The sequence below is a fragment of the Charadrius vociferus genome, unplaced genomic scaffold (genome assembly GCF_000708025.1).
Source record: "Charadrius vociferus isolate BGI_N301 unplaced genomic scaffold, ASM70802v2 scaffold496, whole genome shotgun sequence".
Taxonomy (NCBI): Eukaryota; Metazoa; Chordata; class Aves; order Charadriiformes; family Charadriidae; genus Charadrius; species Charadrius vociferus.
In genome coordinates, this window is record NW_009648648.1 from 632,031 (window position 1) to 650,168 (window position 18,138).

Sequence of the window (18,138 nt, forward strand, 5' to 3'; positions counted from 1 at the left end):
GAATACAGAAGAGGCACGGAGAGCTCTCTCACTGGACTGAAACACTGGCCACCAGAGCGTACACGACTACTGCCCATGGAGAGGAATACTACTGTTTTGTGGAATTAGAAGAACTCGGTTAATAACTTTAGGAGAGCTGGGAGTAAACTTTGTACTTACACAACTTTGTGTATAAGCATTTTATTTATTTTTTTTATAAAAGTTTTACTGAATGTCAGAAAAGATGCATTTGTAAAATCTCTACTTCCTGCTTGTATCATAGACACATGACCATACCTTGCCCATGCACACAAATAAAGAAAACAATAATCTAAATGGTATTGCAATCTTTGGGCTGAGCAGGCCCATTATCAAAGCAGTGACTAATGATAGTTTTTGAAAAAAATACCACTAAGGATTACTGCAGGGAGACCCTGTAATGGGCAAACAGTGCTTTTTATATTCTCACCCTCAACCATACCATTTATACCATAACAAGAAAATAAAGATTACATGTGGGCAAACACACATGTTCCTCGCTACAGCTTCTGTGACTATAAAATTACATCATTTATATCAAAAGCACTTTTGCCACACATGCAAAACAACTAGTTTCCTGAATTTCTTCTCTTTGAGTAGTGCATCTTCAAGGCCACGGTGTATCAACAACGGTGTACTTTTCACATATCACATAACTCCGCAGTTCTGGGAATTAAAAAAAAAAAAAAATAATTGTTTGGGATGAGCAGCAACATTTTGCACTGCCTTATCTCCCTTCTGATCAGTTTTGAATGCAACAGACTGGCAAATATCTATTTGTTTCCTGATCTCAAACCGCTGCCATGAAGAACAAGCAATAGTCACTTCTGAAGCAGGAACCACCTTCCACTCCTCCTACTTCAGATTATAATAACCGGTATACATTTTATCACTGCATCTAGAAGACACCAATACAGTTGGCCTTTGTACTGCAAAGGTCCTTGTATTCCTGTTGGTTTAGAAAACAATCCTATGGCATGTTTGGATGAATCAGGTAGTAGTCATAAGTAACGTACAAATAGCATGTACTGCTAGGTTTAAGGAAGCCTGTTTTTAAAATTGAACTGACACACCTTTTTCCAATTAGGCCTAATTAGTACCTCATTTATTGTCACATTGCCAATTCATGCCTTCTAGAAATGGCATGATATAAAAATACTTCAAGTAAATTAACAGATTTAGAGTGACCTTACTCTTTATTCTGACTAGTAAAATGCTGGAATTTGATGCAGGAGTACTAGGCTAAGGTCTAGCGATACCTCATGACAAGCTTGCTCATTTTCCAGGAAGAAACAGAAGTACCGATAGCATCAACATGTGCTCTTTTATCCTATTCCCATTAAAAGTACATACAGCCAAATAGAAAAGATCAATGAAAGACTGTTGTAATTTTCAAACTTGAGCATCTAACCTAAAATTTAAGATCTTCCATGACAGCTTAAGTTTTAAGCTCTCTACAATCTGGCCAGGCAAATTCTGTTACTCTGCTGATGAATATGAGCTGCAGGAATCAAGAATCTTTGCAAACTTGGCTACCCACTTTAGGTACCAGTTTGGGAATTTTGGGCTGAGTCAATACAGTCCCTCTCATTTCATGGCTTATTATAAATTAGGAGACTATTTACATGTAGCTGGTGTTGCAATCTTACAGACCGTTATAAAATCAAAAGGGACTAATCCCAACGCTGACACTTCAAATCGGAAGAAATCTTAAGTTAGGCCAGGACACTGCAACATACATCTTTGTTGACCACATTTTGTAGATCAAGCATAAGCAACAGGCAGAAGCCACACAGCACCTTTAGATCTTGAAGTTCAAAATTCAGGTTTGTCAAAAATAAGTTGAAGTTATTTAAGCAGTTGTTATTTAAGCAGTCCTTAAATTTTATTAAGATGTGTTTCAGTTCTGTTCGTTTTTAAACACTACTATCTGACCCTGGAAAATAATAAATTAAGTGAAATCCGATTGGAATACAAACAATCTAACAAACCCTAGATAATTTAAGTAACATCTAAAGGCAGGGAGGGGGAGATAAAGTCTACTTTTAAACCACTTTCGTGTGAACTTCCATGGGAGATGACCAATTAAATACATAGAGAAGGCTTAGTTATATTAACAACAACAAAAAATAAATACAACAACCTACCACCAAGGAAACAGTCCATGCATCTTAAATACTGTAAGCATACAAACTATTTGACTTTCCACATTTGATCAGAAACATATTATTTAATAGTTCTGTCTCACTGACTCATCCTCTTCACTGTTTAGAAATACACATTCTTCCCCTATGTATGTTACAGAAAATATGTATGCTTTCTTTTCAATGAAATATAACTTGAATAAGAACAGCACCTGCACTGAAACCTGTCCTTCAAGTTTCATCATATTAGCACTGGGTAACTCTAAACATCAAAATCCCCAAATACGTGTTAATTAAAATAAATATCTGGAGATATATTTGGACTTACCATCATTCTAACATCACTCCTTTTGCATCTTAAAAAGCCAAGCAAATGGATTAGTAATAAGCCAAACAGCAAGAAATGCTTCATAATTAATATTCAGGTTAATTCTAAAATTTGGATTACTTGCTACTACTTGGCATGCCAATTAGTGAACAGAATAGCAAAAATAAAAATAAAAATTTCAGTCATCCCTTTCTCAAAGTATATTTCCCCCATCTTAAGCACTATCAGAGTAGCCCACCACCATGGCAGAGTTTCTCCGACCCAAAGACATACTGAAATAATAGTGTGACAAGGATAGGTTTTGTTATAATTGTAAGTATTCCACAAAGATAAATGCCCATGAAGAAGAATTAACATCAAGCTTCACAACTTGTCCCCTCTTTTCCTCTTAAAATTTGGACTTTTTGCAAAGCGAAGAGGGTGGATATAATAATCTGAGATACTAGACTTGTCCTAAAACAGTCAAACAATGCCACTGGCTAGCAAAACACAGTAACGGAGAACAGGGGGTCTGGAGCTGCAGGCACAATTTCATCAAGAGACCAAATTCTTACTGACTCACAGAGCCACACAAGTTGACATACCGATCTGCCATCTCAGTGCTGTTGTACTGAGAACTACAATTATTTTTTGACCTTTCTCCATAATTAATCCCTTCATTAGAAGATAAGCCTTGAATATCACCTACCATTTAGTGGTTCTTCTACAGCTTTCTGCAAAACATTTAAAAATATATATATGTATAAAAAGCCTTCATGTTTACTTTTGGCTCGCCACAGTTAAATTACTCTAATTGACATATACAGTAAGTAGTGATTCTACAAAAATGAAGAAAGCTGAAAGTTAATAGAAGTAATGACTAGAGTTCTGAAAAAAAATTAAATCAATCAGTAACTGCATTCTCCAGATTATTTTTCCCCCACTGTAAATTTTTCCTCAGATGGAATACCTCTAGGTGGCAGCAAAAGGCATGCAAATACTACTTTTGAGCTCTAAAACCTAACAGATTGTGTGATTTGATCAGTGGTTAGTAATAAAGTAGCATGACTTAAAATAAAAAAAGTAGCCAAGCAATCAAGGGTAATCTCCTCAAAAGGAAATACACTACAGTTGTGCATTTAGTCTGATAGACAATAATCAGAAACAACACAGGCAATCTACAGAAACATTAAAAAAATAAAAATAAAAATCAGTAATTGGTTAAGATGGCAGATTTCAAAATACACATCTTTTCCCCCTCAGACTCAAAAACTATCAAGCATCATTTTGTAAGTGTGCCCCAGTGTCAAAATTAAGCACTTCACCTATATTAATTTTTCCATAGTCTTTAGATTACACAGAATTGAAGTGTACTTTCAAAATGACTTCACACCCATCTATTGCTTTAAAGTACAGCAATATATGATGAACTTCCCTTGATGAAAATGAACAACATATTAACACACTTAATTTTCCACTAGGTCTTTCTGTAACTTACAGAAATTCATGGGCACAAATTATTGTCACCTGAATTCCTCTGTATCTGTCCCTCCACTAACTGCAGCTGCAAACCTCATATTTTTAGTGGCTGAGATTTCCAATGACCTCTAAAAGTTTCTTTTGATTTTATTCCTGTCTCCAATTCAGAAGGTAGCATGGCGTTCACTACTACATAACTGTGGCTATTTCTTTATTTGTCAAATCCTTACTGCAGTATAAAACCACCTTGTGAAGAGAACAGCTCATAAAAAGAATGGAGTTCCACAAAGGATGTTATACAGCATGTAATAAAATAAAAAAATAAAAGCATTTAATAAAGGTTATTTACAACCAAAAACTGTTTAAAAAAAACCCCAAAGTCTCCTCCTGCTCTGTTTGCTTCCATTCTACGAGTAAATATGAGCATGTTAGATAAGAACAAGATTGCATTTTGAAAGAAGTGTATCCATAATACACTTCTCAGCTTATTTTTGTAACATAATAAAACTTGTGAACCTCCTCTTTTTTTTTTTTTTTTGTTAAACTCTATGCACTTATATTCCTTTCATAAGTAAGGGATCAGTCCTCTGAAATACCATTGCTTAAAACGAAAATGGATGAGAAAAAGGGAAAAAAAAAAAAAATCTCTGTTGTCCTAACTACAATCAGCTCTCCTTCCCCACTGTCAGAAACCATCTTTCTTCAACAGTTGGGTCTCAGGCTGTTGACTGAAGAGGGGATCTGAAAATGTGTCTCAAATGATGGCTGCCAGCCAAGAAATGGGATGATTTAGCATTTGCCATGCTCCCCTGACTACAAGGAAATTTTACTGGTATTATAAAGTTGTGCCTCTCTCCTTGCTTCTGCAAAACTCCAGAAATCAGGCAGTTCACATTCACGGATCACTAGAAAGCACTGTGTAAGTCTATGAAAACGACTGTTTTAGGAATGATTACTCTAGAATTCAAACTAACTGACTGAGAAACCTTCTTTAAAAACACAAAGTGCTTTTCCATTTGTTCTGTGTGACCTAAAGACAGATACTCTGCTTTCAGATAGTCTTATCAAATTAAGGGGCATTACAGTAAAATAAGAAAAGAAAAAAAGATCAAGGCTATAGCACCCATATAGCTGGGAATTCAACAGAATATTAAAGGGTTCTGGTGTAAAAGACGATAGAAAAAAAAAACCCTACGTCTTTGTTTTAAGCCACCTAGATAAAAAAAAAAATTCATCAGTATTCTGCACTCACCTTAATGAAAAAGCATTTTCCTTAAGGTGAGCAAATGGTCTTTATAAATTCATGTCAAAGAGTGCATTGTAAAAGAACACCAAACTTCCCTTCACATCCACCACCTTTTTGTGACAGCCCTTGAAACTCCATTTGGGCACAACAGCTGGAGTAGTCATCAGGTAAGGGTGGCGATTACAGTACTAGACACACTCAATAGGGACAATGAAGACCACCGACTCACTCAACATTAGACATCTGTTACACAGCCAGAACTTTTGCTTGCTACCAACCTGGTCTGAATTCGAACTAGTGAAGAAAGGTTCAGTATCTCACTACAATCCCCTGAGCCATCTAGTCACCCCAAATTTATTAATTTTAAGCTTACCCCTGGACGAGGATGATCTTTCATTCTGGAACCTAAAACAATTACAAAAAAGTGAGCAGGCAGATGAATAAACGTCATGATCAACTGAATGAAAATATCTACTGATGAAACTTAGAACAGAGCAGCAACACCTAAAATAGAAGCTTCCCCTATCCAAAACTACTTAATATGATGATCTGCAAATTCCTAAAGCCCCTAAGCACTCCTGTGTTTACGAACTGAATACTCTTATCATGTACAGCTTGTGAATTGTCTCACTCACACATTCAGCTTTAAAAAATGAATTACACTACATACTGTGCTTATTTTTGGTGTGCTGGTATCTACCCTAACAATCACATTTGACTTCTTCAGCCAGCATAATCAAATTGCAAGTCCAATATTTATGCATACACACACAGCATCACAGCCATATATACCAGTAGCCCAAAGCCAATAAAAATTACTTTTATTGTTGTTAAAAGGCTTGCTTCACCTCTGTCACATTTTTCACTCAACTTTGCCTATCTTAGACATCAAATATTAGGCATTTTGCCTTATTTCTTCTTTAACGGAAGTCCGCCCTGTATCAGGGTCTATTACTTCTGACCATGCCCACACATGGCGTGCACATACTAAACCTGAAACACTGCATAGTTCAGAGCAGACCAGGGTCTGCACTGACTGTATACATGTCAGTTTGAACCTGAAACCAATATATCCTCAATTGCATGGTTCTGCATCCAAACTAACACGCTGTTTGAAGAGCCTCTGCGCTCAGCTTGAGACAAATAAAGTCACTCTGCTCTCAGATCCAAGCTGTAAAGTACTCATAACATTATGCTGCGGTGTGCCAGCGTTCCAATCACATATCGTTGCCACTTTTTTTTGCCTATTTAGCAGGCCTGACTGGCTTTTATATCTTTAAATCTCTCATCTTTTTGAGATGTGGTGAACAGACCGTTTCTGAAACAAAGTATTACTATTCTTTGCGCCTGGCTTTTAAAATTAGGCATAAGAAAAAAAAGGATTCACTAAAATGAAAGGTGTGCATTCAAATTGTTCTTATTTTAACCTACTTCTAACCAGTGGAAATCACAGGGCAGACTTTGCTTCTTCAAATTCATATTTTGATAAGCTTTTGTCTGCACCATCCCATAACCCACTCCATAGAACCCTTGAAATCCTTTTGCTCTCTTCATTCTAAGCTTCAGCCAGCCAACTGTGTAAATGCAGAGCTTAAACAGTAACATCCATCCTACAGTTGAAACACTCTTACTTACGAAACCTGGCTATGTTGATCTCTAGACAGTTTATTATGATAAGCTGTAAATTTCTTTACTCAAGATTACCCACAAGCTCTATGAAACAAGGCCAATATATACAGACAACTTTTCAGTAATTTTTTAAACTGTGTAATTGTGAAATCACACCTTATGTTCAAATAAGCTGTCTACCTCTGAAAAGTACAATAGAGAAAATTGCTCTTTCTGAATACTGAAGTGCTAAACTAAAAAATAATGCAGAATATTAGGTGCTACTTACCCATAATAAACACGTAAGCCAGACTAAGCAAACTTGCAATAGCCATAATAGCTAAGCCAGCAACGACAACAGACCCATGTATTGGAGGACAAGCTGTTAAAAACACAAGAAAAGAAACTATATCATCTGACACAAGTAAAAGCACAAACATATTTTCAGATATAACTGAATATTAAAGTAAATAAGTGATCAATTTCTCTTTCAAAGCTATCCCAGAACTACTTCTGCATCTCTTTTTCTGTATACATTCCTTAATGATACAGAAGCATTTACTGATTTATCCTGCTTAGCTGTAATATTCTGCTACAGTTTAGCTATTCTGTAATTCACTGCAATTGACAACATTCTTTCATTAACTTAATTAATTACTTAAATTTAAAAGTTACATCTTCAATCCCAATTGTTTGGGCTATAGTTGCATTAGATTACAGAATACAATACTGTTACTGACGAAACAGGGTAAAAAAAGGGAAGAAGGGAGCAGAATATGAGGGTAATTGTGAGGCAAATCCACCACAGATAACAGGAATGCTCCATGTTTACAGGGATATCACAGAGCAGGAACAGGCTATTACAACCCAACCATAGTTGACGGCAGAAACTCCTTGTTCTCTGATCCTTGTTTCCAGGGACGTGTGAGCTTAACCTAGGATGAACTATTTCTTCTGACACTGAAGGGTCATTGCGCTAAACTTCCAGAGGTACAAATAACATCTACCGTATATAACCTGGGAAAAGGTCACCCCGAAAAACTATGGAGACTTTCCATTTGAGAGCATAATAAAAACATCCTCTATTTTGGTTTATTCTAGGGGATTAATGCTCTACCAGAAATCTCTCATCAGTTTATTTTACTATTACATTTGACAACAATTGGGTGTCCCTTACATATACTTCTGGAAATACTAAATAATAAGCATAAAACTCAAAATACAGTTCCACTGAAAGGTCTATCATTTCACCCAGATTAGACAGACCTTTAGAAACCACTTCAAGGAGAAATAGTTTTGCTTAAATCCCCAACCAAATAAACGATCAAAATGAAGAATGCCTCTAAGAAACAATAAGTCAGGGGTATAAAGTGCTTCCAACAAACATGAGTATGTATTCTCCTACTAAATACACTGACAAGGATGCCTAGTCCTAAATTCACGCTGTTCCCTGCTGTGGGCTTTTTCTGGTGGGCAGAGGGGAAGGCAGGCAGGGGACAATGGGAGGGTTAGAGGCAGGGATATGGGGTAGCGTTGTGTGCAGTGTTTAGTTGGTGTTCCTTTACAATAGTGACTGTTTTTCAGTGCTGAAACAGAATGCCCACCACAACCAGACTTAAAACAGTCCAAGAACGCTTCCAAGTTTACCGTCTCTGTATTTGCTGCCTTAAGCTCTTTCAACAGTATTCGTTTCCCAGCAACTCAGCTACCAGTCACATACAAACGGAGATTCACAAGGAATTTCTGGTTTACTCATTGAACATGAGAAAGTTATTATGACTCCAGTTTAGTTTCTAAATACCCTAGGCCTCAGTAAGAATAACAGTAATAAAGGTCAACATTGGTTTTAGGTGACTCTTCAGGGCACTAACTGTTGGAAAATTAAAACAATTAACTTTTTTTTTTTTATGCAACTGTTCACAGAATGCAGTCATGCTGGATGTAGGCATACTAATGAAACTGATATATGTAATACTGCCCTCGGGCTATTCTTCTTTCACCTGATAAAAGAGCATTAACAGAGTAGTCCTAAAGTACATTTGCAGAAGTTACTTGCTAACATTCAATGTAGCAAAGCCATTTTCACAGCATTTTAGTGTTACAAATAAGCAAACATCAGGTATAGACAAAAGTAAAAAGACGCTTTTACAGAAGACAAAGTGCTTACCTGAGACACACAGTGCAAACCCAACCACAGCAATTATATAACCAAGAATTTGGAAACCTATCAGAGCAAATGTTGCTTGTGGCAGACTATCGAATACTGGGAAAAACAGAAAGAAAAACAAAATTGCAATTTTTAAAGGTTAACTAAAGGGATACAAAAGGTAGATCATTCACATAAAGCTAGAAATCAGATTCTCCTAAATTCCAGGCTCAGCCAGCCAGCATGATAACAAAACAGGTATGCAAGTCACTCAGGGCTCTTGTAGGTATACACACACACACAAAAATATATGTATATATAAATAAAATTATAAATAAACTGTAAGTAGAAAAAATGAAACCTATTTTGAGAGTTAGTTATTCATCCCAGTCCCAAGGCCTAGGAAGGAAGAGTAGGAATCACTCAGATGTCCTACCCTAAATCTCATTTTTCAAGCAGGTAACTCATCCTTCTTCCCTGAAGCAACTTGGCCAAACAAGCCCAAGTTAAACATTTCATTTTGAGATACTATAAATGTCAGGAACCCAGCATGCTATCTTAACACCTATTTATTAGGAAAAAAAAAAAATAAAATAGTATGTAAATTGTGAGGTGTGGGGGCCAGGGGGCTCAGTTTTTTAATCAGTATGCTTTTGAGCTACTGAATAAATACTCACCCATTCCAAACATAAAGTATTGAAGCGGTACCAAAATCACAGCAGGGACAACAATTAGGCCAAGACCAGCTTGATTCTGTGCAGTATAGCCATCTGCAAACATTTGTATGGAAATTAGTGAAACAGAAATCCTCGATCAGCATAAAGCACAGAGCAACAAAAGTAAATCGTTAGTATCATCAAGTTTTTAGGGTCCAGAAAAAACCTCACTGAACACCAGAAGTCACTCCCTAGCCCCTAACATTCACTCAAGGCAGCAGGGAAGAAAATAGAAATAAATTTGCAGTTTGCATCTCCCTATGATCACTTGAGGGCCTGACAACCACAATGCTATTTTTATTGTATTCTATATTTTTTTTTCATTTTAAAGTTAGCAGATGGCAATTAATAGGTGGTACTAACTTCCATACTACTGCACAGAAGAGCTTAACTTGTGCTCTTATTCCCTTAAACTAGGCAGGCAATTTTAATACACTTACCTTGGACAAAAAGAACAGTGCCTACAACAGCAGCAACTGTGGAGATGACACCTGCTACAATAACACCCATTCTCTTCTGAGGTGCAATTTCATATTTTAATGCTTAAAGACAAAACAAAGAGAGACAGAGAGGAAAATAATCAGACATACAGACTGTCTCACTAAAATACAGGTTCTATGATTAGGACTGTTGTCCTAAACAAATAAACAAAGTCCTAAAAAATTAGAACTATAAATATTACCAAGATTTTATTTGTTTTCATTGTTTGATATAGTTAATATGGCTTACTCAGATAAATGAAACCTGGCCCTGGTGTTTTAGTCAAATTCTTAATGCCATCTTCTATGCAATTCAGGTGCTATGTTATCAAAATAACTTTGGGACATGGCACAAGTTAATTCAAGTAGATGCACTACTGACATTTGAATAATGTTACAGCGAAATTGTTACTCAAGCGAGTGTCAGACAGGGATTTAGAAATTCCAGGTTTGATTCTCTCCCCCGTGACACTGTGTGAGCTCAAATGTGTCACCTTTGTCCCCAGTGGAACAAGGAGATGTTCCCATCTCACCAGAATGCTTTGAGGATCAGTAGATATGGGATGACCTACATGTTCAGATGTCATAGACAAGACTAATTTTCAGTAAAACTGTACTGCTAAATAGCTGCCATCTCAGAAATGGTGGAGGGTTTCAAAGCAGCAGCACTTCAGTAGTCTTTGGAAAAGAAGGAACAGTGCAAATACAACATCATAATAAGCTGAGTTTGTTTCTGCCTAATACACTGCTAACACTAAGAAACAAAATAAGGCAGCTCTTGCTCCAAGCTTGGAAATTAATATACCAACAATCTTGATATATGTTGAAACAGGTAATCACAAACAGAGAATAAATATTGTAAGTAACTTCAAAAAGAAAAACAAGGAGTGCGTACAGAATTAACATCCCACTCACATGCACTGTGTAAGCACAAAAAAAATATCATAAGGATACAGTAAATATTCTAGAGGGTACATATGACAAAAATCTTTAATAGTGTCTTATCTATGGAAGGGTTACAGAATACCTTCTCTTGTAATTAAAACTCTGTCTTTCATCATATTCACATTGTCTAATGCAACAGGACCCCAGTCACACTCCCAAGTACTACTGTCATTTAAACCAAAACCTAATTTGGAATAGTAGTAATAGTAAAAAATTCCCACATATCTGTGCTGGAAATTCACATTTTTTTATATTATAAATATGGTAAATAAACAAAGCAGGACACAAAGGCAAAAATGAGTAATGGATAGGCTATACTTAAATCCTAAAAGTCAATCCTGTAAGCAAAAAAAACCAGACAAACCAAAAAACTCCACCACAAACCAACCACCCCCCAAAAAAAAACCCAACACCACCCAAACCCCTCCATAAAACACAAAACTAAGAAAACTTATATTCTCAAGTGTTACAGAGAAAAATTAAGCCCAGTTTAACAAACTATTTAAAGGTATACTGTAGCATTGCTGGATTCACAGGTTAATTAAACCAGTGCAAATTAAAGGGGGGGGGGGGACAAAAAACCAAACAACAAAACCAAACAGTAACTACACCCACATTTATTAAGTTAGAGGTCGCATGACTACTTTTCCCCAGAGGTCACAGACCTCACAATAAAGTGCACAGATGCAATAAAATCCAAGCAGGCTCAACTTACTCCTGTAAAATGACAGTGCTTCTCCATGGATATAGCAATGCTTTTTCAGGACAATTATTACTTTCCTATCAAAATGCTAAAAATGTTAAAGTTCCACTATGAACAGAAGGCAATGACAATTCCTGAACATATCAGAGACTCCTAAACCATTATGAACAATAACAAAAATCAAAAATCTAACACCATGGAAATAAAATAATTTTAAAAATGTTTATCAGTTGTCAGCCTCTGACCAAAGATGAACCTTTGAAGAGTCACATACCACTTTCAGAGGTTCATGAAGAGGTAATAATGGAAATTTTATATAGATGGCTGAATATGTATGTGATCACTATAAATCACTCTGAGTGAGATTTCTTTCCATTTCTTATGGACTTGACTGTAAGCAGAATTTTTTTATTTTTTAGAAGCCTACAAATTGAAAAAGGCTGAAAAATCCTCAAAGACTGATGTAACAAATTGCACCACAGGGAACCATCTGAAAGATGCACACTCTACATTGCATACACATCGGACACCAGTGTATAAAGAACATCTAAGGATGTCTTACACTGTTGAACATATTGCCTCTGAAAACATTTAACAAAATCATTGATGTCAGTGTTAAATTATAACTCAGCCAGTGCTAAAAGACAAATGAACAATTTTACACTAAGAAGAAAGCACCATCCTTCTCTAATACTGATTTTATGACCGTAAAATGAAACGTTTCTGCTTCTAATGATTCAGTGTCATGGTGAACCAACAGTGAAAAAAAGCTTCCTTGTTCTAACCAATGACAGTAGAATTTCTCAATTATAACCAACAAAAATTACACATATGAAAAAAGCTCATTTGCAACAGTATTGGCAGCAGAAACATCACCATATGGCAAACTAGCTGTAAACACAGACTCTTTAGGCTGCATGTCATACCTTTGTCTACAAAGACATATATTTGCTACAAATCTTAGCCCCAGGAAGCAACCCCGGGCCTCCAACCAAATAGAGCAGATTGGCCCAGACCCCACTGCTTAGGGTTAGACCCTTTCAACACAGTGCCTGCGTCCACACTGTATGACTGGGGCACCACGTGGCATACTGAAGCCCCAAAACACACATCTTTTTGTTGAGTTCATGTTTGGTCTCAGTTCAAAGGTCCCAAACTCTGCAAATGCTACGCCAGACTAGTGCTTTCATAGCTTGATGCCAAAAACATACATTATATGCCCTGAAAGAGTGCAAGGCTCACTGAAAAAGGAAATGGAAGACTATGTAGCATAAAAGAGTGTAGCTAGGTGTACTCTTATTGATCAAGCCTGTAAGTAACAGTGCTTATTAGGAACTACCTTGAGAACTGTATACGAGTTAACTCTTGTGATGTTAGCTGATTCATGCCAGAAGAAAGCCCAGAAGTGAACATAAGTAACACAGTGTTGATGACCAGGAGAGGATTCCAGAGCAAACCAAACACCATGTCATGTGACAAAGCAGACATACCACCCCACTCAGTATTATCTGCATCAATTCTACCAGACATCTTTTAGATGTAAGCACTGTCTTTCATCTTACATGAATGCTTTTATGCAAGCGATTTTAGGACAAATCAGTAATCGCAAAGTATTAAAGAGTCAATACTTACCAATAACAATTAACTGAGCCGAACACAAAATAATAACTAAGAACAGCAACATTATGATGATAGCCCTTTCCACTAGAAGAAACCATGATCCTAGAGAATAAACAAAGAAAAATGGTAGGAAGAAAACAAAAACTGAGGTTATTAGCTTTACATTTATCGCTCCTTTTAGGCTATGCTCCAGATGCTCAATACTCAATGTAATGGTTAGCATTAAGAGTTATAATAGGCTAAGAAAGCTGTGACTTCCATCTATGTATTTTTCATTCTGATCTTGTGTGTGACAACCTATTTTTTTGGTATTTCTAGTTACCCTAACATTTTCCAAACTGAAGGTCTTACCCTCCACTGCAGCAGAGGATATGTTTATACTATTGTCTGGCAGTACAAGCTAGTTAGCTTGTGGAACTACAAACAGCACAGTAGATCAGAAAACCGGTGTATTTAGGCTAAGCAGGGAAGCTGGGCAAGATATAAGAAGTCCAATTTGATGCTTCCCCAGCTATTCTACCTCCAACTGCTGTAATTCTCAAAGACATGCAGATGTGTGACAAGGAATAAAGGAGCTAACCTAAGTGAGAAGGAAATACTGCTTTGTTAATTTTAGAAATCACGTATTTTCCTTTAGGTCTTCCCACCATGATCCATTTAGCTTTTCTTCTCCTGCATCTTGGATACCTTAGGCTGTTCAGTCACTCATGCTATAAGACCATGTAAGCCATCTTCCAACATAAAATTCTGAAAACATCTCCACTGAACTAGAAAATGCAGTTGATTCTTGCATCTCTGCTCACAACTTCATTTAGATTCACTCAGTGGAGTCCAAAGTCTCCCTTTCGTACATTATACTTGCCACCGTTGCTCTGCCTGCAACCTTGCTTCCAAAGAAATTTCTAATCTTCATTTAGATGCATATTCCTTCTACTTACTCTCCATATTTAAAAGCTGTATCTTCAGCTCCAGAAACATGGAATTAAATAACAATACGTCACAACTTTCAATGCCAAGTAAATAAATTGAGGACAGTTAAATTCACAAATTCCCCTCTTCCACCGCCCCACCCCCAAGGTGTCACAGAAGAAGACACTGTGGTTAGGACATAAATACAAGGCAATCACAAAACATATTAAAGGCAGAGAAATGGAGGAATATCTGTCAACTTCCTTATCGGCAAAATAAGCCTAATTTAATTAAAAGAAGGCTTTTTGCTTCATTTTCACTTTCAAAAAAGCAGCTAATATTGAACAGTAACTTCAATGCACAGTTACCATTCTCTAGATTAGCCAAATCTTACAGGCAAGTCCCAGCGATGGTAATTGAGAATTATTAACGAATTGGAAGTATCTGCAAGCGCAGACTTAAAAAGCAGCTTCACTTCCTCTGCAGCATTTCCAGATGACAATACCAGATATTACAAATAGAAAAAACGCAGCCACATAGCCTGGTATCTGCTAGGACTTCAACATGTAACATGGAACCACATATGGCCCAGTCTCCCAGTCTAAAAGCACTTATTGTATGGAAATCCTTGCAATACTGCTGGTACATGCAACATACAAATAAGAGAAACAGCTGAACACATTTTCCCTGTAATACATTTCCCTTACTCTGTTGCTTCGTAGCAATAAAGTAAACTCCTGGCAAATAGCATTATTTTGAGAGCAAACATATGGAAGTCAGTTCCATGCAGCCTGGGGGAAGGGGCGGAAGAAGAGCAAAAAGAGAAGTGGGAAAATGGAAAGGAAACAGGTGAGGGAGAGAGGAGGAGAGGGAAAGGAAACAGAGGAGGAAGAGAGGAGAGAAGAGAAGAGAAGAGAAGGGAAAAAGAGGAGAGGGAGGGGAGGGGAAACTTTACGGTCACTCTCCTGGAAGATAACCCATCATGAAAGAGCGTGCCCAAAGTCAAAGGTACGAGCATAAGTGTCTTGCTTACTCTGATACCCACTTCCTATGTGAACCCAGGAATTCTGTAAAATGAGATGGAGAATAGTTGGCTCTTATAAGACTATCTTTGTATAAGCATCAATTTGAACATCTTAAAAGCAACAGCACAAATGCATTGCTCAGAATGACAGAGTGAAGACTGGTACACGATTTCCATTATTCACTAACCCTTCTCAAAACTCACTTGCTACACTTTCTTCTATTAGCTTATTATCTCAAGAGACTCTCTAGAACACTGAGGAGCAAGCAACAAAAAATTATGCAGAAGAATTTAAAGAGAGAACAAGCAACTGGTTTACTTTCAGCAAAACCCTCAAACATAAGACTAAGTTTTACATTTTCTAGTATATAGTCTCAAACTAATGTGACCTCGCAACTATAAATTCTTCACCAACCACATTTTTCCTTTGGTGTTGGGGTACTTTCCTCGCCGCAACTGACAACTAGAAAATGAAATTAGAAAAATTACATCAGTTTCCTGCTTTGTAGTCTTTATACAACTTTCAAAATTCTAAATACAGAGAAAGTAAAAGTAAAACTTGCAAATAGGACTTGATTCTACTACATGTTCAAGCCTTGTTTCCTCTTCCAAAGCTTAACACCGAATGGCAAAAAAAGCCCAAAAAGGCTAAGGAAAAAACTTAAGAGAAGAAAGGAAACTGCCTATACCTTTTCCCCTGTTTTTGCATTGCTCTAAGAACCAAATAATTTTGCAACATCCTCACTCTTTCAGTGGCTGTGCCCCTCTCAATCCATTTCAGGATCATGTTTGTTTTGCAGTATATATGGCTAACTCAATAATTAGACCCAACTGTGAATTACACAGACGTTTGCAGCAGAACACAAGTAACATCTGTCTGAGCTTCATAAATATTTCTGCGACAAATGAAAAAACTAATAGCAAGAATGACCTAGGACAATTCTACAGTGCACGGGTAAGACTCCATGTGCTACGCACACGTAACATGTTCAGTGCTTCTGAGAAGCTTTCCAGAAGCAAGAAGCAAGTCTCCTGTGCAGAACAGATAAACAATACACACATATGTTCAGTGAAATTGTCACTTTTGCAGAATATTAGACAGACTGCACATGTACAGCAGATCCCATTATTCAATAGCTGAGGCACTAGAGCACATGGGCTGCGTCTGACAAGATAAGGTAAAATGGCTCACTAAATGAGAAATTCATCACTAGTCACCATTATTTTAAACATAGTCTTCTGAAGATGACATGTAATGCTAGACAACCATAACATGTTACCATCTAGTAGCAGCATTTTCAACCTCACTGGAAAACTGCCTACGTTCAGATCAAGTTTTACAGCTCCTATACAGGATTTCTATTAGTTCTACCTGCAATTTTTCAGCATAGCTAAAGCTTGCAAGATGCAATTCTTCAAAGAAAAGATCTCTGCAGCCACGATGATGGATGTATACATCTCAGTATTACAAAGACATTAGGAATATCTTTCAGTATGTAATGCAATAATATGAGCATGCTGAAAACATCACCAACTATGTAACCTGAAAGATCTGGGAAAGCATATATTTTACGATATTAGACAAGTGATCTTCAGGCATTATTATAGACTAAAAAATGTGTTCAGATCTTTCCCACCAAAGCACTTCCCTATAACTTAATTCAAAATAACTCACATTAGCATTCAAGTTAGAAGGCTTGGGTGCTACGTTTTTTGTATTTTCAATTGAAAGGAATGCATTGTCATATTCATTATTTTTCTGTTTCCCTTAAGATTTTGCTTGTTTTCTCTCCGAACAGATTCTAAAACAGTCGCAGGCAACTCACCTGAGTATTTCCTAAGTTCAACTCTTGTTTCTCCTTCTCTGTTTGATTCTGTTACTTCACAACTGTAATTTCCAACAACTGCTTCTGCACTGTTAAGCCTTAGAGAGGCAACACCCTTGGGTAAATCCGCCTCAGATACTAAGTTAGCTGATGGAACTGCTGGATCTCTTAAAGACTTTCTTCCTGCTCCATCAAAAGAGAAAATTCTTTTTCCTTGTCTTTTCCACGTAACAAACATGATATCTGCATTGTTCTCCTTTAGATTAATCACATGGCAGGGTAAAATGACAGTTTTATTACAGTCAGTTTTTTCAACAACATCTGTCACATTAAACATCAACTGGGCAGAACCTATAAAGAAAAATGAAAATTGACACATTCAGAATTATTTCTTAATGCACAAGAGAAGAAAGAAGAAAGAATTACAAAACATCACTTGGGAAAACAAAACACTCTCCTGTGAAACCACAAAAAGAGAATCATGCTTTAAGAGAATAAGCATTATTATAATTCTACAACAGACCCTCTATGCAGATTTAGCCATTTTCACATCCATTTAATGTACAGATACCATAACCTATCATAAATTTAAAAAAAAAAAAGTAATAGAACTTTGGGCTGCCACTTACTTGGACCTTCCTCTAAAACGCCCTACGCAGAAATACTGCATTAAGGACTGGTTTCTGCAAAGCATACACATAACATTAACCACAGGTTGTCCCACTGATGTTCAAATTTTTGCTGCTGATCACACAGGTATCTAAAAACAGAGGTCCAGGCATCAGCTCCACACAAGCATCCTTTATAGTTTGTTAAGGACATAAGGAAAAACTCTACTTCCACACTTCTGAGAGAAGGCAGGCAGGAGAGCTTAGTCAACAAAGGTTTGTCATTCGTTCCTTCTTATCTCTGAAGGTGGAGCCAAACACCCACAGGTTTAGATTGCTTCTTGCAAATTCTCTCTCTTT

At 36.9% G+C, this 18,138-nt stretch overlaps 1 protein-coding gene across 1 annotated transcript; it reads right to left on the reverse strand.

Annotated features, from left to right (window-relative positions):
• Window positions 1–625: 625 nt before the first annotated feature.
• Window positions 626–17,513, reverse strand: CD47 (CD47 molecule). Its single transcript, XM_009886434.1, has 10 exons — window positions 17,171–17,513; window positions 15,760–15,807; window positions 13,424–13,513; window positions 10,105–10,206; window positions 9,626–9,718; window positions 8,970–9,065; window positions 7,092–7,184; window positions 5,568–5,599; window positions 3,179–3,203; window positions 626–684 (listed from the first exon to the last, which is right to left on the reverse strand). Exons 1-10 carry the CDS (start codon window positions 17,505–17,507, stop codon window positions 626–628), a joined length of 975 nt encoding a protein of 324 aa, XP_009884736.1. The 5' UTR covers window positions 17,508–17,513.
• Window positions 17,514–18,138: the final 625 nt, after the last annotated feature.